Source organism: Microcebus murinus, chromosome 6 (genome assembly GCF_040939455.1).
Source record: "Microcebus murinus isolate Inina chromosome 6, M.murinus_Inina_mat1.0, whole genome shotgun sequence".
Taxonomy (NCBI): Eukaryota; Metazoa; Chordata; class Mammalia; order Primates; family Cheirogaleidae; genus Microcebus; species Microcebus murinus.
In genome coordinates, this window is record NC_134109.1 from 57,311,697 (window position 1) to 57,335,779 (window position 24,083).

The window sequence follows — 24,083 nt, forward strand, 5'->3', positions numbered from 1 at the left end:
TCATAGGATAATACAATCCATGAGCTAGGTACTATTATTATCTTCATTTTATAGATAAGGCATCGATGTTCAAAGAAATGAAGGAGTTCACCTGAGGCCCTCTAGCTAGTACTCTTGTGCTAGGAACTTCTGTTCTAGGTCTAGTTTTATCAAAAATAAAGAAAGGAAGGGAGAAGGATGAAGGAGGAGAAAGATAAGTTGATTATTAATCTAGAGGCATTTCTAAATTTATTGTTGATATTATAATACCTTCATATGAAAGTGTTAATAGTTTTGGTACCAAAGAGAGGGTAATTAGACTCAGAAGAGCAGCATAAAATTACTCAAGCAATCATTTAAACACTATGACTTCATGCAACTTTTTTCACACTCCAACAGCCACCTACCAGTCCCCTTGTCATCTAGTTTTGAAGCCCCCTATAATTCACTACACTGCAAGTGAAAGCAGACCCAATGTGACTTCCCAGCTTCCACACCTTCAAAGTATCACCACAGAACAATCCTAACACAGTTCCCCAAGAGAATTCAAGGCTCCTCACAATGAGGGCCTGCCCAAAGGCTTAAATATTTGTAAAATAAACAATTAGGGTTATATCTGCATATTATGCATCAAAATAAATTCCAACTGGATGAAAGATTTCGATTTTGTGTATGTAAGACTTGTAAGCATTAAACTAAAAAAAAGCAGAAACTATAGATAAAAATATTGATTTTTAAAACTTTTATGCATTTAAAATAAACAAAATTATAATGCAAATGAAAACCTGTTGAAAATTTTACATTTATAGCAGACATGGGATCAACATTTTGTAGATAAGATAATAACACCCAAATTTTCCAATTGGTTTGGGAAGGTGTGAACAGGCAGTTCCCAAAAGAAGAAATATTTTGATCAATAGAAATATAAGAATATTCAACTCCATTAATAATCTTAGAAATATAAATTAGAACATTGGTATGACATTTTCACCAATCAAATTACAAAGTTAGTAATAGAGTTTGTTCATGGGAATGAGGAACTCAGTCACACAGCCACTCAGGTTTCTGATGGCTCCCTGCTAGACGCCAGGTAGCAAAATGTCCTAAAAGGCTTAAATATTTGCATGTCTTTTGACCCAGAAATGTCATGTTGATAGACTTTTCCTACATAGAGGTATGAAAAATGTTAAATAATGATATTGAAACATTTGTTTTACTCATTGTAAGGCAGAATCTTGTCTTACATGTGACGTCCTTAGTATCTAGCACAGTGCCTGGCACATAGAATTCTCGTTGATGGTCACACCTGAAAAATGTCACTGATTTAACATTAATCAAGACACTTGTTGCCAGAACATGGGCCTAAAGAGAACTGAGCTCTAGACTTAACATTATAGAGATGAGGAAGCCAAAGATGCCGAGGCCCTGGGGAGCATACATGAACATTTCCCGTGAGCCTTTCAGTCACTGGACCTAGTTCAGTGTCTGGTTCTGTTAACACAACTCACCACTAGCAAAAGTCTTATTCCTTGATTTATAGTAAAAGGTCAGTTGAGTAGAAGTCAAAAAAACTTGAATAATACTGATATTCGATTTTAGCATCAATTACTTTAAAAATCATATCAAATGCAAATCAGCAAATTAAAATGGTGAATATAAAGCAAATAAAGTCAGAATTTGTTCTCCTGCTAGACCCAGAGGCAGCCTTGCCTGCAGAAACAAGCCACAATAGAAACCCTGGAGCCTTCACAGCTGCACCCCAAGATGGTGATGGGGAAGGAGTAGAGCCTTTCGATGAGTTACAGCTTGAGGATGACACTGGAAAGAATTGAAGACGTCATTCTTCTCTTCCATGAGTCCTCATTCCTCTCCTCATCAGTCAGCTCCCCACAGGAAACATGGCATGCTCAAAAGAGGTTTCCTGGGCGGGGGGCCGGGAGGGAAAGAATCGAAGTGGGATTAAAGGGAACTAACAAGAGATAAAGAGTCACCCAAGGTCTAGCAACACCAGGAAGGTATAACCACCTTTGATCTGAAAAGGCAAGGGGCAAAAGGAGGTATTAGCAGAGCCTGGTGAAAGCTGAAGCTATGAGAGAGGGGCTACCTGCTAGGGACACAGAGAGAGGAAGTAAAGGACAAAGCCACAGTGATACAGAGAGAAAGTAGGAGGAATAAGTACTCCTACTGCTCTATCCTCCTGCCCTTCATTCCTGTGCCATTGTCCCCCATTGGCCAAAGCCAAAGGCAAGGAAGGCTGGGTAATGTGGCTCATAGAGGTCAGCCTCCGGGGGCTGAGAACAGGGCAGAGGAGGCAGCCAAGGAGTCTAACAGTGAACAACCAGAGGAGTCACCTACCAAAATTTGCCTATACTGCCATTGATCCACAGAAACTAGTGTATTGAGACAGCTTACCTTGCCTTAGGGTCCTCCCTGGCATTGACTATCTTCAGCCTTCTCCATGCATCCTGCTCACCCTCCCCTTCCCCACAGTGACCTAATCAACATATGTCAGGCTTCCCTCTAGATCATAAACTCTGATGGGGTTCTAACATCTAAGATTTCGGGGCCCAGCACGGTGGCTCATGCCTGTAATCCTAGCACTCTGGGAGGCCGAGGCGGGCGTATTGCTCAAGGTCAGGAGTTTGAAACTAGCCTGAGCAAGAGCGAGACCCCGTCTCTACTATCAATAGAAAGAAATTAATTGGCCAACTAATATATATAGAAAAAAATTAGCTGGGCATGGTGGTGCATGCCTGTAGTCCCAGCTACTCGGGAGGCTGAGGCAGCAGGATTGCTAGAGCCCAGGAGTTTGAGGTTGCTGTGAGCTAGGCTGACGCCATGGCACTAACTCCAGCCTGGGCAACAGAGCAAGACTCTGTCTCAAAAAAATAAACAAAAAAAAAAATTTAAAAATTAAGATTTCGGAGTTCAGGAATGGAGCCCTGGGAAGCCAACTACGACTCTCCCTGGAGTGCCTCAGAGGTCTGGCACTGGAGGTGCTTAAGGGTGCTTAAGGCAAGATAAAAATAGCAAGCACTGCGCAGAAAGAAAAACCCTGAGAGTAAAACTACTCATTTGAGAAGAAAAGATACAAATAACACTAATAAGTCTGGTCCAAAACAGATGTATTTGGCTGAGAATTAAGGATTTATTTTTCTTGGTGGTAGTGGCTGGTGTTTAGCATTCCAGTTACACTTTATACCTCCAAAGGGTTTGGCTTAGGTGTTCTCCAAGTATGGTAATGCTCTAGAGATTTTGCTGAGTTTGAGGTCAAAACCATTCCTTTTCTAAAGGTAGGTATGTAAGACTGTTGTATGTGCTTTGTAGCCTAAACATTGAGCTTAGAGAACCAATGCCCGGTTTATGCTTAGAAAAACTAACAGCTCTCCCAAGTAAGCTGTAAAAACAGAAGCTGCATTTAGCCAGAGATCACTGTCTGAGACTTTTGTGTACCAGACCACTTCCCCTGTACTCACCTCCCCCAATACCAATCCAAGGAAAATTAATAAGCTTTGAAGATGTGTTGTTTTTCTGTTCTACAGGGAAGGAATTTTTTTTTTTTTTTGAGACAAAGTCTCACTCTGTTGCCCCGGCTAGAATGCAATGGCATCATCATAGCTCACAGCAACCTCAAACTCCAGGGCTCAAGGGATCCTATTGCCTCAGTCTCCCAAGTAGCTGGGACTGAAAGCATGTGCCACCACACCTGGCTAATTTTTCTATTTTTATTAGAGACAGGGTCTCACTCTTGCTCAAGCTGGTTTCAAACACAAGAGCTCAAGTCATCCTCTGCCTCAGCCTCCCAAAGTGCTAGGATTACAGACGTGAGCCACCATGGCCACCATGCCTGGCTGGAAATATTTTTTTCAATCCAACTGGATTCTGATTACTGAGTGAAGAAGAATTCAAAAACTTACTACAGCCTGTACACACAACCTTCTTAGCTCATCCAAGCCCTGTCTGAAATTTGTGGAACTTTTTTTTCATGAGATGCCCCTGCCTCCACAGCTGCACTACAGCCTGTCCAAACTTCCTCAGTAGGACGGGTTAATCGACTCCTGAATCTTCACTTCAGAAGATGGATCTATATCTGGAAAATCTTTTTGTGATTTGCTCTTTCACAAACTATATTATTTGTCTTAGTTAAGCTTTAGCACCCTACTAAGCATCCTTGGACATGCAAGGTAATATTTAAAGTTTTACTATTTGAAGCATACATCAAAAGCCCATCATGCTTGCTTAATTTTAGATGGACTTGAAAACCCAGTAAGACACTATTTTAGGGAATTTAAATCAAAACATTTTCAAAGACAGCAAATATAGCTTCCTTGCTATAATAACAACTTAGGATTCACTTCAGCAAATGAGTCATAAATGGTTCCTTCTAACTGTCCATGAGAAGGGAAGAGGAGGGAGGAGAAAGTGTCTAGGTGAAATCAAGGGTCCTGCTTTCTCATCTCAGTTCTCCCCAAGTTTAGGTGCTGAGGGCAGAGTGGCCTTTCAGAAGCTCAGACTCAGCTTCCTTTTTCTTCCTCTCCCCTGCAGCTCCCCTATTCTTCAATAGTGCCTCCTGGATCCAGGTCACAACTCCTGTTTGCTTGACATCACCATAGCCAGGTTGATGGTGGAAGCCTCAGAGAGAGGCATGCTAGTGGCACCCAAAATCCGCAAGTCCAACTGGTAAACCTGGGCACAGATGACCATCTCAGGAGCCCAGGGGAGCCACAGCCAGGCTTTTGGGGTAGGATCATCCCCCTCTCTTGGAGGAGTGGAGGAAAGAACAAATTTCCTGCTGGCCTAGGCGTGTTCTGCACAACCTAGAGGTTCCTGACCTCTCATCTCCTCCATCCTCAAGCTTCCTTCCCCCAGAAGGTCCTTAACATAGGGCCTGATGCAGTCTCTGGGTCCCATTAGGATGATGCTTTTCCAACAGGCTCCGTCCATCCTTCTAGAAGATAGAAAGGAAGTTCCAGGCAGGGTCCCCATAGGCACTGTCACTCTGCCTGCTGGCTACCCAGTCCCCAGGCAGGAGCTGTCTCCTTCCTCACCAACTGTAGCTGGGAAGAACCACTGCATCAGGGAGCCTGACTGGTGACCACAGGCAAAAGACCTATAAAGGGAGCATGGGAGGCACAGCTGGATTGCAGGTCTGCATCACCTGCCACTGCGTGTCTCAGCATGCAGCACCACCTAGGCTCCCAGAATTCTGTGAAAGCTCCTTATTTGGGTTACCATTTATTGTGTATTTACTCTGCACTCAATTGATATGAGGTGAGTATTAACATGCCCATTTTACAGCTGAGAAAAATGAGTCTCAGAGAGGGCCAGTCTCTTGCAGTATTCAGATTGGAATCCAGGACTGATTCCAAACCCCGTGCACTTACACAGACACACTACTTGTCCTTGTTGATTGTATTGAACATGCCCTGTTGGAGTTTGTCTAATGAGAGACTGTCTCAGAGATTCTCATTCTCAGACACCAGCAGCCTGGGCCGCCAGCCCTGTGGGGGAGTGGGGGAGAATGTTTACAGTGCTGAGCTGTTGGCTCACTAAAGAGGCTGTGTCTGCGCTTGGAAATTGGAAAGACACCCTCCTCTCTCTCCTGCTGCTGCTGTCTTTGGAGATGCTAGGAAGTGAAAAAGGGAAAGGCTTTTTACCCAAGGTTACATAGAACCTTGTACATAGAACATAAAAGTTCTATGAACATAGAACATAAAATACGTAGAACATACAACATAGAACTTAAAAGTAGGCATTCAGCAAAAAGAAGGGAAATCTTCACAGTACCAATTCTCCAAGAGTCTTCTCTCCTGGTAGAGAGGCTTGTCCACTTCGGGAGTGGAGCCCCCGCCCCACCACCACAACCACAGCAGCGCCCTTCCTAGGCTCACACAGGTCCTCATTCCCCTGGATGGGTCATCAGGGCTGACTCTGGAGCGCCAGCCACGCTATTCCACAACTGGCGACTACTAGAGCCCTGACATCAGGTCCAAACTCATCACTTGGAAAAGCAGGAAACGGTGGCAGAAGGGTCTACCTGGGTTCCCTAGAAATGTGATGTGGGTAGCACTGGGACCAAGCTCCTGACTGTGCTCCTCCCACCCCAATTCTAACTCCAGGTGGCGTCTTCACACATTCTCTCTTGTACTCATTTCTTCCCTCTCTCACCTCTTGGGATGGTGACCTGGTTTATTCCCATTCCAGCACCTGCAGGAGTTTTTGAAGCTCCTGCTCCAGTGTAAACTGACCTTCAACCCCAGTACTGGGCTTTATTTATTGAAACCTCTTCTCTTGGAGGGGGTGGAAGGAGGGTCATGGGGAGGTCAGAGGAGACCAGCGATTCACAATGGAAGGTATTTTGGCGGGAGGTGGCCAGTGCCGTGAGGAGAGTGGGTTCCACCCCACTGAGGGCATCTTCGAAATCATTTGAAAGAAAATAAATCTATACCAGATCTGCTAAAACTCGAAACCCTGAGTCTCCAAGGTGGACTGGGTGTGAGTTCTGAGCCCCTTCTCCCCCACTGCGGTGACTTGAGTCAGGGTGTGCGCAGCCCAGTAAAGAGGACTTGAAAGCACAGAAGTTAGTGGCGCAGATTCCAGGTCGCATCCAAGCCAAGGCTGAGCTCCACCACAGCCCAGAGAGGAGTGAGGGACATGGAGTACACGGATCACGTAGGATCTGAAGGATCGCGCAGCCTGTGTGGCTTCTCCAGTGACAGCAACCCAGAAGAGGAGAAGTGCTTCCTCTTGCAAGCACTCCCCATGCCTGCTTTCGTGGCAAATAAAACTTCAGGATGAAAAATTGACACTAGGAGTCTCCAGTTAATACCTTGCAACAACACTGTAAGTTCTGAGAGGGACTGGTGACCCTTTCAGAAAATCATTACATTACACAGGGAAGGTGTGTAGAATAAAATCCTTTGCATCCTAAAGACAGAGAGCCAAGGCCTGCTCAGAGGCGAGCAGCCGAGAGGATCGCATCTGTGACTCTGGGGGTGCACGCCCGCCCCGCGGTCACCCAGGGCTCCAGGCGCCCCCCAGCGCCGGGGCTGGACGGCAGCGCGCTCCAAGCCGCAGCGCACAACCTCGGACTAACAGAGAGCTCTGTTGTAAGGCTTTTCCTGCTCAACGCGTGGGCTCTGCTTTATGTGTTTGCCAATTAAGAGTATTATTTAAACACGGACGTTTCCTTTGCAGCTCCGAGTGAAACATGTTGCTTGATGGAAAATGATGGGGTTCTTTACCTTTTACTCAGTATCTGCTATTGAAGGGTGTGGCTGCTGCCTTTTCACAGAAGAAAAAAGTGAAATATTTGCCTTGGGTCACACGACCGCCTTATATGGGCAAAGCGCGGGTGCTGATTCTGCCCATGTTCAGGTACACGGAAAGGGGAGCATTTCTGATTTGATCATGTCACCCGTAGATAAAATCAGGCATCGAGGTCAGTGGTCCCAGGGCTCTGAGAGCCTGTCTGTTGTGCCAGAAGCATCTGTCCCATCCAGTCCTTCAATCCTCAGTCCATTGGCCCATTTATTCCACAAAACGTTTGTTTTCCCAATGCACTGAGCTAAATCACGTCCCTTGGATTCTCTCACATGGAGATTTTGGAGGTGGTGGATACGGTTTCTAGACTAGAGAATCCTTCCCTGCCAGATGCCAGCCTGCCGCACTCTCTGGGATGGGGTAGTTAGTTGCACTCTCTGGGATGGGGTAGTTAGTTGATTAATTGACTCAACTAATCTTCCTAGAAAGTCTACTGTGTTTCAGGCTCTGCTCTGGCAGCAGGATCCATAGCAGTCCCTGCCCTCAGGAAGCTACTAGACCAGTGGGTGAGAGAAAAAAAAAAAATGAAAAAGAAACAAATGGAATTTGCTGTCCATGAGTGATAAGAACCTGGCAGGAATCTAGAGCAAGGTGTGGACCTAGGGAGGGTAGGGTTCACTTGGTTGGGGAAGGTGTGCAAAGTTCTCACCAGGGACCCCAGAAAGCTGCTCTGGACTTGCTACCACCAATGGTGGCTGCTGCATTTCTTCACTTTGATCCATGGTTTGGGTAGACAACCAAAACCATAGCATTTAGAAAGTGGCCAGAGTTCCTGCAAATCTCACTAGTATCCCAACAAAAGCAAATGCTGCCATGGAGGCCTCTTCAGGGTGTTTCTGTTTGGAAACAAACTCACTGCAAGCTGAGCTAAGCACTAGGTTTGCTCTGGATCCCCATAAGACACAGAAAATCAAAAAACTTCAAACAAACGCACCACTTTTAAAACAAAACTTTTCTCTGGATGTTAGCTCTGGAATAGCTGCTGGAAGTCTCAGGAGCAGTCACCCAACAATGCCCTCCAATCGAATTTTAATTTTAAATAATGAATGTAACCTCCCTCTAGTCGTGCCAGTAAATTAGTCTTTTTTATAAGTAGAAAGCACAATTTCAAAATTACGGGGTAAATCAGGAAGCTATACGATGAAAAACTACTGTCTAGAATGCATTTGTACAGTTTATTTTCTTTCCAAGTGTGTAGTGCATGATTTATACGATTGTTACTAAAGCGTCTGTTAAATAGAACTATGAAAATTTGAGGGTAATCGCATTTGAATAGCCAAAGTTAAACCACTAGGGACAACGGAGGGACTGTGGGAAAGCTCTTGGGTGTCTGGGGAGGGCGGGCAGGGGGTGGGCTGCGGGAGGATCTGAGGGGTCTGTCTGGTTGGCCCTGACGGGGAAGCTAAACTCTGATCGACCATTCTAGAAGGATTTAGGTTTAAGCTGCCAGCTTCTGGGCAAGAGATGAAATTCGTTGACTTTTCCAAGCCCTCAGCTGCAACCACTGCTCCCCATTAGCTCTGACTTCTGTGTTGGGGTGGAGTGGAGCTCCTGACCTACCGTCGCCCAGGCTTCCCGCCTCCCAGCTTTCGCACACTGCCTCTGCAGGTGGAGAGATGGGGGATCCCCAAGCTCCCCACCCAGTCTGTGGCACACAGTAGGGCCTCATCCGCTCTGGTCCCCGTCTCTAACTCAGGACTGTGTGTGAAGCCTGCATTTCCATTCCCTCCCCTAGGTCTCCAACCCTAGGGGCTTTTAAAGAGAGGGGGAAAGCCAGAGGACAGTATGAGCATCACTGCAGTGGAGCCCGCTTTCCCCAGGAGGGGGACCGCTGGGGCCGAGCACGTTCTCCAGCTGGCGCTTACCGACGTGAATAAAGCATTTGGTAACTCTGGGGGACAAAGCCGCCAGGAGATGCGCTACCGCCTTGGTGGCCCAGGTGCAGGCGGGGGCGCAGTATCAGCTCCCGGGGCCTCGAGGGAGGGAAGTTCCCTCCAGCGGTGACTGATGGGGCACTTCTTCCTTCCAAGGCTGTTGATTGCCCAGGAGGACAAGTCTCCCTTCCCAACCTTTCTCATTTGAATACATGAAAATGCGAGTTGATTTTGGCAACACGAAGCTCTCTCACGGCCAGTGAGACCGTTTTGTCGCCTGCGGGCGAGGCTGGGTGGGGAGCAGCTCCGGCTCTGACATCCGGCTGCAGTAGAGCCAAGCCGGCGCCCCGGGCCGCTCAGAAACCCGGCGGCGGCTTAGGGAGCAGTAGGGGAAAAGACAAACAGTGGCTGTTTTTGTTTGCTTGCTTCAACATAAGGGAAGGTCCTGGGTATGTATATATGTTGGTTTCACACCACACACACACACACACACACATACACACACACAGAGTCAGGGATGGGTCAGGAAAAGTAGCGGCCGGTCAGGTGGTCCCAGGACCCCTACCTACTGGGGGTCAGATGCCTTGTGAGTTGGGAATTAAGTGATTTAATGATGGAAGGGAGAGAGCAAGGAAGGTATGAGGAAAGAAAAATGAAAAGAAAAAGGCAGCGGAGGAACAGGAGCTCGAACGCTGGCCAAGCCCATCCACGCTTCTCCTCTCTCAGCTCCAGCGCCCCAGTCCAGTCCGGTCGGGGCAGCGGGGGCCGCGCGGGCCTGGCCGCCGCGCCTCCTGCGGTTGTGGGCGGGATGCAGAGGGCAGGCGCTGGGCCGTCCTCTCGCGCGCCCAGGCCTCGTCCGGCCCGCGCACACCTCCAGCTGGAAGGCCCCGCACGCGCAAGTGCGGACAGCTGCTTCCAGCGTCCAGGCCTTCCTTACTCCTAAGCTGTCAATCGGCTTTGAATTGCGTTAAAACTAAAATGAATCTTAGTTTCGTTGCGCACGACGACTCTCCCCCGCAGGAAAGAGGACTTCAGCTCCTTATCTGGGCGAAGGGTGGGGGCGAGCTCGGACCACCCCACACCGAGCGTGGCGGACCCAGGGAGGCAGTGACTGACAACAGCCCCGTCGGGGAAAGAGGGTGGGCAAGAAAAGGGGCGGTCTAGAGAGCCAGAGTGAGAAGCCCTCCAGAGACGCCAGTGGGCACGGCGGAGTCCCGCCGCCGCGGGCCCTGCTCTCGGCCCAGCCTGCGGCCCAGGTAAACTGGAAGGCCCTCGTCGCCGCGAGAGGCCACCGGCTGGGCCCGAGCACGAGCCCGTGGCCTTTCCCTTCGCAGTCACACTCTGAGTCTCCCTCCGCGGTGAATATATGCGAAGGGACTCCCAGCCAGGTCATGCTGGGAAGGCTAAGCTGAGGCAGCCCAGTTTGGTCAGTGGACCGTGTGCCGCCTCTTCTACAGCCGCACTGCGCGGAGAGCGGCCCCCGCGGGTCGCAGGCGCGGCTTCCGGGAAGGGCGGAGCTGCTTCTTCCTCCCAAGGCCACCTGGAGTACCGGCGCTCCCTACCGTCCCGACCGCCGCGGCCTCCTCCACTGGAGAAGCCCGCCCTCGCTGCTACCTGAGCCGCCCCAGGCCGCCACAGACCGGTCCTCACCCGCACGAGTTTGGCCCAGGATTCCCCAGGAGTCGACACGTGGTTGTCCTCGCGGCTCCCCTGGCCCAGTCCACCTAGCCTCCCCGAGCTGAAGACAGGTCTAGTTCCCCCTAACGAGCAGCAGTCTTCGCAAAGCAGTTTTGCAATAGTGTAAGGGCCTATTTGGGAAAAGAGGTTGAAAATGAGTAAGTTACCTGGCTGCCGACAGGCCAGCAACTCCGAGACAGCTGCATTACTTTGTGAATGTCTGTGGGCATGTATGTACGTATTTTCCAAGTCAAAGACCCGACATAGCTCTGCTGATTCGCTTTTAAACCTCGAGGAAAAAGACTGACTGCGCTAGAACTTCATCTTGAGTGCACTAGAACTTCACTTCCAGAATTTGTTAGGTGTCTTAGAATGATGCCACGGAGTGGAGAGAGGCTGGGAGCTAACCGAACTGCCATCTCTCCTTCAACCAAGCCTCGGACTGTATAAACCGAAATCCCTGGGTGCGGGATGCGTGCGGGAGTCAATACCTTCTCGCCTGGCGAAGCTCCCTGCAGACGCCTGCGGAAGAATCCAGCGTTCCCTCTCCACGACAGGAGGCGCTGTGTTCGTGGGAATCTCCTGGGCCCCAGACCCAGGAACCTCCAAGCTGGATCAAGGATGTGAAGCTGGCTGAGTTCACTCTGCACCACCAGTCTTGGGTTTTTTGAAGAAGCCTGGAAGAAATTTCGCTTTGGCCATCAGGCTATGAACACTGAACTTTTTTTTTTAAGATGAGACCTAATAGCTTTGGAAAATGTGTTGAAAGAATAATATTTGATATTTTCATTGACCCCCCCCCCGTTTAAAGTGACAGTGTTTTTCCCCTAAAAAGCACTGGCTTCTTGTGCACTATAAAAGCCATTACTCAATTGTTAACCATCCACAGAAAATACCCTAGTCTTGCTCGACGTTGTTGAAGAGCCAAGAGGGCGTTGGAGAGTCACCTCGGGAAGGAACAAGGAAGCTCACAAGCACTGAAAGTCCCACATCAGGCCGAGGAAGCTAAGCATCCGTGTACTTGACAAATGGAACTCAAGTCCTGCTGCTGATGGGAACTTTGCACAAAAGAATTAGTTTCTGACACACATTCGCAGATACATTTACACAAACTGATGGAATGACTGGCAGTCACAAGAAAAGGCTGTCTTGGGGAGGGTTCCTGCTTTGTTGAATTCCAGGTGGATTTAATTTCGTTCTCATTCCTTTCCTTACAATGTGATGCCCCCCCCTTTTAAAGTGAATTGTAATCCGATGCTTTTATCTTTTTTATTTCCTTAACTGCACATCTTCACCCTCTCTACTCCCTGCTGATTTAAGAGATTTGTTTGGTTCAAGGATTTAACATGATTCTATTGCCACATTTCAAGGAAGAGAGATTTAAAAGAACAAAGCAGAGGGGGGAAAATAAGGTATTTGTTTGAAAGACAAGTTAAAACACATTTCTTAAAATGAGATTAATAATATTTTTTTAAAACTTTAAAAAACAAGAATATTTTGCAGATTCTCAGCGACTTGAGGAAGATTTTTATTTTACTGCTACTTAAGGAACCCTAGTGGTTATACAGGCGGTACAACATACATGGTCACCCACACACTCAGAAACACATGGTCACATCCACTCAGAAACACACGCACCATCTCCCAACCTATCACCAACTCAGTGCCTATCACGCAGCTAATTCAGTTGTTCTGTCCCCAGGACGTGTGGGCAGTCCGCTACCCAGAGTCTCATAGGAGTCAAGAGGCTTTGCGTGGGGGAGAATTTCCCACCGGCGTCCAGGACCGATTAGGAACCGAGGGGCCCCACGGATCCTAGCACGGCCTCTTCACGTCAGAGACCCCACCAGGCACCAATGCGTGTGCCTGGCACCTCTTCAGCAGTGCAGATGCATTCCCGAGCCAGGCCTTTGCTCCCCCAGCTAGCGCGCGCGTTTAGGGAGATGCCCCTCCCCCTGACCTTTCCCTATCAGAAACCAGACGGTCGCCTCCAGCCCAGTGCGGAGGCTGCTGAAGGGGGGCGGGAGGAGGAGCCGGGCAGAGGGAGGACGCCCTACTTGGGTCCTGCCCTATCACACAGACGTCTGCTCTCAGTTTCTTCCTCTTTATGATCGCTACAGATGACAAGGGGAGTGGAGCGGACCGAGGCGGAAAAAAAAAAAGTTATGTCATAAAGATATAAAACGGTGCTGTGACTCACCTGCTCTTAGCCGCAGGTACGAGTTTCGTGGCAGGGCCTCCGCTCTGCTAGCCAGGAGCCCGGGTCGGCCTAACGTCACTCGGCTAGGCTGACTCAGATGACCGGGTTTCTAGTGACGAAGCAAAAGTGGGGCTTTTTCCCTTTTCTAGTTTGAAGCCCAAGCAGGAAAGAAAGGAAAGGGGGGAAAAAGTCTGTATTCTCCAGTCTCCCAGAGTTGAACTTTGGGTCAGGAGTCAGGAGGGAGGGGGCAGAGAGCAGGCAGAAGAGCAAGAGGTGCGCGGGACTGGGCCGCGGCCCGGCTCCGGAGGGTGGTGAGCACCTCCGGGGAGGTACCCCGGGGTCATTTAGTCCGCTCGGTCTCTAAGGCAGGGCTCCGATGCCACCGCCCCTGGCCTTCTTCCCCGGCACAGTTCCCAAGCGGAGCCCGGGCCTGCCCGCCCGGCCCCGCCTATCTTTCTTTTTTCTTTTTCCAAAGGGGGTTACACCCCTCCACCCCATTTCCCTCTTTCCCTAGCTTCTGGGCTTAAACCAATTACACTGCTTTGCAAACAAAGTGAGGGCCGGGTTTGGGGGGCGGGGGTGAGTGGGAGGGGGCGCGGGGGGCGCGCGCGGCGGCGCGGCGGGGCGGGAGGCGCGGCGGCTGGACTGGCGGGCGGCCGCCTCGCAGGTGCACCTCGGGCTTTGTAGGTGCGAGCGTCTTTGTGCGGCGGACAAATGGGGAGAGGACGAGGAGGTGGGCACTCGAGCGACGTAAGATCCACATCAGCTCAACTGCACTCGCCTCGCAGAGGCCGCCCGCTCACTTCCCGCGGAGGCGCTCCCCCGCGCCGGGCTCCGCGGCAGCCGCCTGCCCCCGGCGCTGCCCCCGCCCGCCGCGCCGCCCCCGCCGCCGCGCACGCCGCGCCCCGCAGCGCCCGGCTTCCTCTCGGCCGGGGTGGCGTGGGCCCGCGCGGGCGCTCGGGTGACTGCTGCCGCCCGGCTCCCCTCCCCCGCCCGCGCCGCGCGGCCGCCCGTCGCTTCGCAGAGGGCTGGATGGTTGCAGCGGGCAGGGTGGCTCCAGGATGTTAGGGACTGTGAAGATGGAAGGGCATGAGAGCAGCGACTGGAACAGCTACTACGCGGACACGCAGGAGGTGAGAGGCGGGCAGCCGGCGGGGCGCTCCGGAGCCCGCGCCGGGGAGGCCAGGGGGAGGTGGGCGCTGAGCTGCACGGGCGGGCGGGCGGGCGGGGGCGCCTGCGGTGCCGCGGCTGCCCGCCTGCCGGTGTGGCCCCGGCCTCGGCCGGGCCTGCGAGCCGCACCCACGGCCCTTCTCTTCCCCCACTCTCGCAGCGGGGGAGAGAGTTTTAGAGAACTCCGGGCTTTGAAAACACCCGCCCTGGGAAGCACTTGCCTCTTCCCGGCCGAGAGCGGGAGCCAGAGCCTGGCCCGGGTTCGGCGGGCTGGCGGGCGCCGCACGAGTTGGAAGCAACTCTGAGAAAGCCAGGGCACTCCTGCAGGGTGGCCTCTTCGTCCCGCCGTTTAATGCGCAGACGTCTTCTGATGAAAGCGCTCTGCCGCTAAGTTGAGTGTCTTAATAATGAAACGATTCCTAAATTTTATAAAACTTGTTCTTCAAAAACCCTGTTTGGGGAAAAGTGTGCTCATTCGTCTCTAGAACCGCTGGGTGGCGCTGGTGCGACCAGAATCTTCTCCCAGAACTTGGGGCCGAGAACCTGTTTCTCTCCATTGTCCCCTTGGTTCATAGGGTTTGTTTTACAATGTGCACAAAAGGATTACAAGGAAAACCAGGTACAGACAGGACTACCCCCTATTAAAAGTATTTTTCTAGAAACAGCTGGCGATTACCCCCCAAAAGTTTAATTACTATTATTGAAAACGCTTATTGAAATTGCTTTGGATAATGTTGGGAAGAGGAAAATAAACCCCAAAGTAAAAAATACTTTAAGACATACACAGAAAAACTATAGAATCAGGAAATATTTTTATGGTAACTAATTTATTTAAATTTTTATATTCACAAATTTACCTCTGAGTTTATTTGCATATGATGGCTCACAGGGTGTTCTTATTTAAATCTGTTTGTTCACTTCTTATGTTTTAAAATGGAGTTGTATTTGCTGATGGAAATAAATTAAGGGCATCATGATTTTTTATTAAAGTATCAGAAAAGTAGTTTTAACATATCTGAGCTCTGTATTTTTAAAACACTGTACCTAATGCATTCTCAAATTGCTGTTGATAAAGGGTTTCACTTGGTGATTTTAAAAGGAACTCAGAGCTCTTCCAGAGGTTTAATTCTGACGCAGTCATCTAGTCCCACCAGTCAATTAAGACCTCTAACTAAAGAGCTTTCTTACATGTTAAAGCCTAGAGTAAGTAGAATAGCATTAAGAGAAAATAAGTAAGAGTTCAATTTTGGAATTTTAAATTATTCTAAACTACTCGTGTAGTTTCAAAGGCCAGGCTTTGAAATGATCAACAACAACACATCAGTATGTGGGGAAAAAAAAAGATGATTAGTTCAATGAACTGTTACCAAAATTTTCAAACGTTAAGGGACTATAAATCGGTAACAGAATTAATGCACGTTTTTAAGTGACTTACAGAGGTGTACATGTAAAGTCACGCTAAAGTTAAATGTATGTAGCACATTGATACTACTATGCACTCCTCTTCTGTGATAGATCTATTTTTAGTTTTGTTTTTCCCAAACTTATTTACCGTATTAGTTTGTTTCCCTTCAATATTACAGTTTCTACAAGTAGGTGAAAAACACTTCTTTTAAATATAATAAACAACAAAAACGTGTAAGACAACAAAGCTAGCTGCTGGGAAATGAATGTTGGGGGGGATCCTATGGCCATAGATGATTTGTTCTATCAGGGAGAGTTTCATTAACAGCCACTTAGCACAAGTGAGACCGTTGTGTGGTCAGCTGGGCCTGGCAGCCTCTGCGGAGGTGGACAGGGAGCCGGTGCCGTGAGGTCTGCTGAGCCGGCCTGCGCTGTGGAACCCACTGCACCCTTGGTGGTGATGTGAATAAGCAGAGGGTCAAAGATGAGTTCTATTTTCAGAGTTTTAAAGATGATTTGCCCCCAAAGGGCGCTTTGCCCGGCTGGTTGGGGTGGAGACTTGGGATACCACCTGGCGTGGATGGAGGAGGCGATGAAGGGGGCCTGGAAGTCAGCCCCTGTGCCTGGCGTGTAAGGCGATTACACATCTTCCCGGGGACATGTTTTCTGTGAGCGCTTATCTTTCATGCCTGCCGAGCTAGGATTTTCCCCCTGCCGTGCAAGACACCTTTACTTGGTCTGAGGAAGGCGCCTAACAGTTTGCCCTGGGTGGGGGTGTCCCCTGCTTTGCAGAAATGCCCTCCGCTTGCCCCGGGTTCGCCCCCGGCCGGCCGCCTTCCTGCGCCCACCACTAACCCCGCCCTTCGGGGCCTCTCCACTCGCTGTCTCTGCTCCAGGCCTACTCCTCCGTCCCGGTCAGCAACATGAACTCGGGCCTGGGCTCCATGAACTCCATGAACACCTACATGACTATGAACACCATGACCACGAGCGGCAACATGACTCCGGCTTCCTTCAACATGTCCTACGCCAACCCGGGCCTGGGGGCCGGCCTGAGTCCCGGCGCCGTGGCCGGCATGCCAGGGGGCTCGGCGGGCGCCATGAACAGCATGACGGCGGCGGGCGTGACGGCCATGGGGACGGCGCTGAGCCCGGGCGGCATGGGCGCCATGGGCGCACAGCCCGCGGCCTCCATGAACGGCCTGGGCCCCTACGCGGCCGCCATGAACCCGTGCATGAGCCCCATGGCGTACGCGCCGTCCAACCTGGGCCGCAGCCGCGCGGGCGGCGGAGGCGACGCCAAGACGTTCAAGCGCAGCTACCCGCACGCCAAGCCGCCCTACTCGTACATCTCGCTCATCACCATGGCCATCCAGCAGGCGCCCAGCAAGATGCTCACGCTGAGCGAGATCTACCAGTGGATCATGGACCTCTTCCCCTATTACCGGCAGAACCAGCAGCGCTGGCAGAACTCCATCCGCCACTCGCTCTCCTTCAATGACTGCTTCGTCAAGGTGGCGCGCTCCCCGGACAAGCCAGGCAAGGGCTCCTACTGGACGCTGCACCCGGACTCCGGCAACATGTTCGAGAACGGCTGTTACCTGCGCCGCCAGAAGCGCTTCAAGTGCGAGAAGCAGCCCGGGGCTGGCGGCGGCGGAGGGGGTGGGAGCGGGGGCGGCGGGGCCAAGGGCGGCCCTGAGAGCCGCAAGGACCCCTCGGGCGCCGCCAACCCCAGCGCCGACTCGCCTCTGCATCGGGGCGTGCACGGTAAGGCCGGCCAGCTAGAGGGCGCGCCGGCCCCCGGGCCCGCCGCCAGCCCCCAGACTCTGGACCACAGTGGGGCTACGGCGACAGGGGGCGCGTCGGAGTTGAAGACTCCAGCCTCCTCCTCTGCGCCCCCCATAAGCTCCGGGCCCGGGGCACTGGCATCGGTGCCCCCCTCTCACCCGGCACATGGCCTGGCACCCCACGAGTCCCAGCTGCACCTGAAAGGGGATCCCCACTACTCCTTCAACCACCCCTTCTCTATCAACAACCTCATGTCCTCCTCGGAGCAGCAGCACAAGCTGGACTTCAAGGCATACGAGCAGGCACTGCAGTACTCGCCCTACGGCGCCACGTTGCCTGCCAGCTTGCCTCTCGGCAGCGCCTCGGTGGCCACCAGGAGCCCCATCGAGCCCTCAGCCCTGGAGCCGGCCTACTACCAAGGTGTGTATTCCAGACCCGTCCTAAACACTTCCTAGCTCCTGGGACTGGGGGTTTGTCTGGCATGGCCATGCTGGTAGCAGGAGAGAAAAAAATCAACAGCAAACAAAACCACATATATCAAACCAATAACAGCATAATAAAATCCTAACACCTCTTTTTATTTTGTTTTTCGTGCACAATCTTTCCCTCAGTGCAAAGGACTGTTACTTTATTATTGTATTCAAAACTCGTTGTGTATTATTACAAAGACAACCAACCCCAAACCAACATTTATTTCCTGTGAAGTTTAATGAACCACAAGTGTATATATAAAATCCTGCTCCTTCCTTGCCCCCCTGCCTTTCCTTCCTCTTTCCCCTCCAGACAACATTCTAGTCTGTGCAGGTTTTATTTAACAAAAAAAGAAAAAAAAAGAAGATGGTCAAGTTTGTAAAATATTTGTGCTTTTTTCCCTCCTTACCTGATGTACCCCTACAAGTTTACAGGTCTGTGGCAATACTCTTAACCATAAGAACTGAAATGGTGAAGAAACAAGTAGACATTGGGCTCTTAAAAATATTGAAAGACAATACTGTTGTTATGCAGCAAGACATAGACTATAAACATCAGAGCCATTTGTTTTTCAGTTTACATTTCTGATACATTCAGATAGCAGATGTCTTTAAATGAAATACATATATGTACAATTATGCACATGCTCAGATATGTAGACACCTCCATATATTTACATAACATATAGAGATAATAGGTGATATACATGCTACATTTTCAAGAGTTGCCTGACCAAGAAGTTACAAGGACCCCAATCCCCTTGTCCTCTTTATCCACATATGGACCTGGGAATCCATTCCTCAGGAATTGCCCTCCTCTAGAACTCTGCTCCTTGCTTTGCAGAGTGCCATGGTCATGTCATTCTGAGGTCACATAACATGTATAAAATTAGCTTCTATGTGTGTATGCCATTTAAAGAATATTTTTTTCCAGGAAAAAAGGGAATATTACAATGTTGGAGGAGAGAGAAGTTATAGGGAGCTGTATTTCAAAATTTGGTCCAAGATTCTAAAATCCTATTGATTGTGGCCATTTTAATTATTGCCATCGTGTGCTTGTTTCATCCAGTGTTAATGCACTTTCCACAGTTGGACATGGTATTAGTATAGCCAGACGGGTTTCATTATTATTCCTCTTTGCTTTTTCAATGTTAATTTATTGCATGGTTTATTCTTTTTCTTTACAGCTGAAATTGCTTTAAATGATGGTTAAAATTACAAATTAAAATGTTAATTTTTATCATGTGATTGTAATTAAAATATTTTGATTTAAATAACAAAAATAATACCAGATTTTAAGCGATGGAAAATGTTCTTGATTATTTGCAGTTAAGGAGTTTAAATAAATCAAATGTTAACAAAAAAGGATTTCTGTTATTTTCCTTACTTAAATCCAAAATGGATATTCTGACTATGACATTTTTCAAATTTTGAAAATGAATATAAATGACAAAAAGGAAAATAATCAAAAACAATTGTTTTGTCTGTGATTTGAATGAACATGTAGCTAGTAAAAGCAGTGAAAGAAACTGAATGAAAATGAGTAGATAAATTGATTTAATATTTCAAGAATTGAGATTTTAAAGATTCTATATTCCCAGTAATGTTTACTTCATTTTTAAAATATAGGCTTAAGCTTTCCATGTGTCCTTGGAATCTTTCCATCCACTACAAAATCAAATGTTGTTAATTTACCTTTCCCCGCTCTCCAACATATCATTTTTCCTTTATCTGAGAAGTATTTGAGTGGGAATAAAATACCAGCTGTGGGTGATAAAATTGTCTACTGCAGAGATGCCAGAGCCCTCTTCTCATTAAAAGAGAAACAAAACTTAGCTATCATAGTAGCTTTGAAGGGGTGGGGAGAGGAGGGGAGTTAATTTACTCCTACAAGGGAAGCTTGTACCACCAGGACATTTCAGAATAGCTGCTATTTTGTATTTTGTGAAGATATTTTTTAAAATATTGTTTCTAAAAATATTGTTCCTAAGAGCTTAAAACTGATTGTTTGCCTTCTAAGAAGCTTTCCAATGCAACTTCACACCCCATAGTTGCTTGGGATCACAAAATCATTAATCTCCTTTGATAGTAGCCTCACTTTCCAGTCCACCTATTTCTTTGTAAGTCTTGTTCGGATTGACATCAACAATAACAACACCAGCCCAAGCAGAGGCTGGACTGCCTGATCCCTTGTGTATGAACTCCATCCTCACCAGGGCTTGAACTTGGGCAGCCTTTACTTTGATCGCCCCACTCCACACAGCAGACAAGATAAAAAGAGCTGTGTGAGTCGCTTAATTATCGCGTAATTGCCTCCCCAGATGAGAGAAGGGTGCCATGTAGCACTTGAGAAAAATCCAGAAATCTCAACGCACCTCCCCCGCTCACTTCAGCTAATGAAAGGAGAAGGGGAGGGAAATTACTGGTTCGAGTAATTTCGAAACCTAATTTGGAGGCCTAGGAAGGACGTTAAAAATCCCAAAGAGACGAAAAAGCTTTCAATCCCAACAGTAATTCATATTTATAGAGGGCAAACAAATGTGGCTGGCAAATTCGAATTCCAAATGTAAAGGCGTGAGCTTAGGCCTCGGCATTTTACCCGGTCTCGCTGAATCTAAGGCCTCTAACTTTTGTGCTGTCCCCTCCCTTTCTCCTCTTTAACATATCAGCAATATCAATGTCTTGTCTTGGGCTTCAGCCTTACTCTCTTACTTGGGGGAGACTTTCTGTGGTCTTGCAGGGCTGGGGGGCCGAGGAGCTACTTTGGAGACCCGCCTCGGAAGCTAGAACTGCGGGTCGCGGGGAGCGGGCTTTGCCTCGGCGCCCAGCCCCTGCCTCGCGGGCCTCTCGCGGTTCCCGGACCGCGCGCCCCGCCACCCCTGGGCGATGCGACCTGCGAACGGCGCGTGAAGACGCGCAGGGCTGCTGGATGCCGAGGAAGGCGGACAGAGCCGGACCGCAAGCATCTGGAGGTGACAAGTGCAGTTAGTTCTTCATTGTCTGAGCATTTTCCCCTCCCAGCGAATAAATCTTCTGTTGAGCCTGAGACCTAAAAGTCAACAAAGAAGGCCAGCCGCCTCGTTCCGGCCGCTACGGCCCCAGCGGTCGCAGTTGCAGCGGCTGCTCCCGCTGCGTAATCCCTTCCTCGGAAACCCGGACACACAAACGCCGGAGCGCCCGGGGCTGGGGCGCCGCGGCCCGGGGCCAGGAGGAAAACATCTGTGGTTCGCGGGGAGCGCGGGACCCTTCCCGAGCGCAGCCTCCCTGCAGCCCCCGCCCGCTCCCCCCTTTTGTCTCGGAGTTTCCATATGCCTTCACCTCCGACGCTCGCGAAGAGGAGGCCAGGAAAGGGGGTGCTGCCCGCTCCGCCGCGGCCCCCCGCTCCCTTTACTTAGGAATTTCGCCCCAAGTGGGGGAGGGGTCTTCCGAAGGGGGAGGGAGGGAGCGAGGAGGGGAAACCCTTCCAACTGATCCCAGGGTGAAGCTCCCGAGGCCCTCCGATCCGCCGACTACCCCAGCGGGCGGACACTCAGGAAAAGAAAAACAAAAATGTTTGGGGAGTGAGTATAGTGCAGGGGAGGGGACCTTCAATTGTTACTTTCACCTAGCATCTAGGAATAACAGGTCTGAAACATTGTTAACATGATAAAAAGAGGAGACACCAAAGATAGAGAAGAAGAAAAGCTCACCAGTTCCAATTCGGCAGAAACAACCCAGAAGTACTGGCAAGTGGAAGGCAGCTCGCTCCGTCTTCTACATGATGGCTAATACAGTGTTTAAATCAAAGACAAAATTTAATTTCCTTTGTCCAGTCGTGACCTCCCTCATAGCAGAATAAGCTGGTGAGAATTATTATGGGAGGAGGGATTAAAACAAACAAAATCCTGTTAAAGTTCTTAACTTCTTTTTTCATCTTCTGAAGGCTGGTTACCTGACTGATTTCACTGATAGTATAGAAAACATTTTTCTCAGAAGTCTAAGAGGTGTGAATAAGCAACAACAAAATAATTCCTAGAGTGATAAAAAAAAAATGTTAAGCTTGTTTTTTGTCATATTAAAAATTGGTCTCAGTTCCACAAAAATGCTTATTAAATTTCTTTTAAAAAAACTGCCACGATCAATACAAATTCCTTTCAATGCGGGCCAAAGTAGGAGACCTGTAGCCCAAATTAATTAACCTTTCCTCAAGATCAATTCGTTTTCTGTTGATTTAGCAGTAATATTGTAGAACATTTAGCTATAATGTATTTTAATGTGATACCTCAATATGTCAAGGAGAAAAAACTCGTTGAAAAATAAAATTGTTTAAATTATTTAATAGATATTTAATACACTTGTAAAAGGTATTTTGTCTTCAAAAATTAAATGTTAAGTGTTTATTTGAATTGGAGTAAATGTGTTTTGCAACTAAATGGAGTTAAAATAATGCCTAATTACTTCAAGATAATTGTGTGAAAGGCGATTATTTTTAAGCTACATTGAGCTAAATAGGTAATCAAATTATACTGAAATTTAAAAATAAAATTTTCCCAAACAAATAATCATTAGCATCAATAGATACTCATGATAGTAAGAGTGTAAGAAAATGAAACAACTTGAAAGATTTTACAAACTTCCCGTTTAGAAACAGAATCTATTTGGGGAGATAAAAGGTTTTATCATGTAGCCATTTATGCAAGTTTTTTTTCTACCCATGATGGTGTTCACTGTATCCAAATAACAATTAACAACAGATTATTTTAAATCTGTATTTTCCTTCCAAATAGTTAAGTTTGAGGGCACAATGGTTCCATGGGTTTTCTCTTTTTAGTTCCCAGCCCAGCTTGCTTCATTGAACTTTGGCCAGCTCGGACTGCAGCTCTCATTCCGCCCCCCCCCCCACCTCCAGCCGTCCTTTTAGCAAGCAATGCGTGGCTGGAAAATAGCCATGCAGGCAGTTCAATTTTAACTTGTAAAATGCATGCATTTTCCTATTATAAACATTTTTAAACACCTGACAAGGGGGAAATCCTCACTTGCTACCTTTCTTTTTCTAACTTCCTCATTTCTCCAAGTATGTTAGCTGTGACTACACAGTGTAAGAGCAAAGAACACAGTGATCAGTGAGCTCCCCTCCCCCTTGCAGCCCCAGGAAGTGAGGAGCCTCCTTTCTTCTAGATGACACCTCATGACATTTTGGGGTTCTCTTAGTTCTAGTCATCTTAGAGTACAGAAGAAAGATATTCTCCCTAAAAATCCAGGAAGGAAACAGTTTAACTGGAATCACGATGGAGGACTTCAAATCCAGGTAGGATGCTGGTGAAGGCACTGGTGAAATTAAGTTCAGAACCCGGCCAGTGACACCAAGGGAAGCCTGATTCAGACTTTTCAGTGAGAGGTTGCTTTGGGTTGACTTTCTACTTCTCTAAACTCTTCAAGATTACACATCAGCTTTTTTGTGTTTTTTTTTTTTTTTCTGAAACCAAGAAAACAACCTGGAAATCCACTCCCCTCCCCCAAAAAAGAATTGCCTGGAAATAGGGAACAATTAATTAAAGTGGAAACCTCCTTAGTTTCTCCTCCTTCCCCCTATGAAAGTTGTTACTCCTTTGCTTGTCTATTCATGTCTTGGGCCAGTATTTTTTGTTTCTCTCCCTTACAGAAAGGAGTTATTTTAAAACACAAACAATTTAATGAGAAAAATGTAAGGGGCTTTGCAGTGGTTTGTTTCGTTTATATATTTAATTGTAAGGGTCCATTATGCTCGAGGGGGGAGATAGGCGCCCGCCCAGTGCAGTGATCTTGGAGAGCTGATTTTCTTTGCATGACTCAGGTGACTGGGGCATTTTTGGAACGTTCCCCTAGCTCTGGGTCCCACCTGGGAGGCTTGTGCTTTATTCCTGCAGCCCCGCTATAAATGTCCAGCCCAACAGCCGCTCAACCCCAAGCTCCAACGCCCGCCGCATCCTCCACCGCTTCTGCTAGGTGGAGGCTGATTTACTAGCTCAAACTGCAATGAGCCGTGTTGTGACGCAGGGCATCGTCCAGGTTTCCTTGCCTCTCCCTGGAGTCACACTGCCTTCTGCCGACACGCGCTTCCTTTGTGTTATGCCTGGCTAATATATTAATGGGGCGGATAACCCGGATCCTTCGAGGAGGGGAGGAGGGGGTTGCAGATGGGGAGGGCGGAGAAGGGAACCGAACAGCTCTGGCTGCTGA

General features: G+C 48.7%; 1 protein-coding gene and 1 long non-coding RNA gene across 2 annotated transcripts; one reads left to right on the forward strand and one right to left on the reverse strand.

Moving 5' to 3' along the window:
• Positions 1 to 8,458: 8,458 nt before the first annotated feature.
• On the reverse strand, positions 8,459 to 13,533 carry LOC105872773 (uncharacterized). Its single transcript, XR_001154735.2, has 3 exons — positions 13,054 to 13,533; positions 11,345 to 11,530; positions 8,459 to 10,984 (listed from the first exon to the last, which is right to left on the reverse strand). It is a non-coding gene; the product is annotated as an uncharacterized LOC105872773 (long non-coding RNA).
• Positions 13,534 to 13,742: 209 nt separating this feature from the next.
• On the forward strand, positions 13,743 to 19,532 carry FOXA1 (forkhead box A1). The gene is made up of 2 exons (XM_012767054.3): positions 13,743 to 14,186; positions 16,524 to 19,532. Exons 1-2 carry the CDS (start codon positions 14,115 to 14,117, stop codon positions 17,868 to 17,870), a joined length of 1,419 nt encoding a protein of 472 aa, XP_012622508.2. The 5' UTR covers positions 13,743 to 14,114; the 3' UTR covers positions 17,871 to 19,532.
• Positions 19,533 to 24,083: the final 4,551 nt, after the last annotated feature.

What these genes read in the sequence shown, in the direction of transcription:
- FOXA1 (XM_012767054.3), top strand. Translation starts at nt 14,115, where the DNA reads ATGTTAGGGACTGTGAAGATGGAAGGGCATGAGAGCAGCGACTGGAAC. An exon ending in ACTACGCGGACACGCAGGAG is followed by an intron (nt 14,187 to 16,523) that starts GTGAGAGGCGGG and finishes TCTCTGCTCCAG; the next exon opens with GCCTACTCCTCCGTCCCGGT.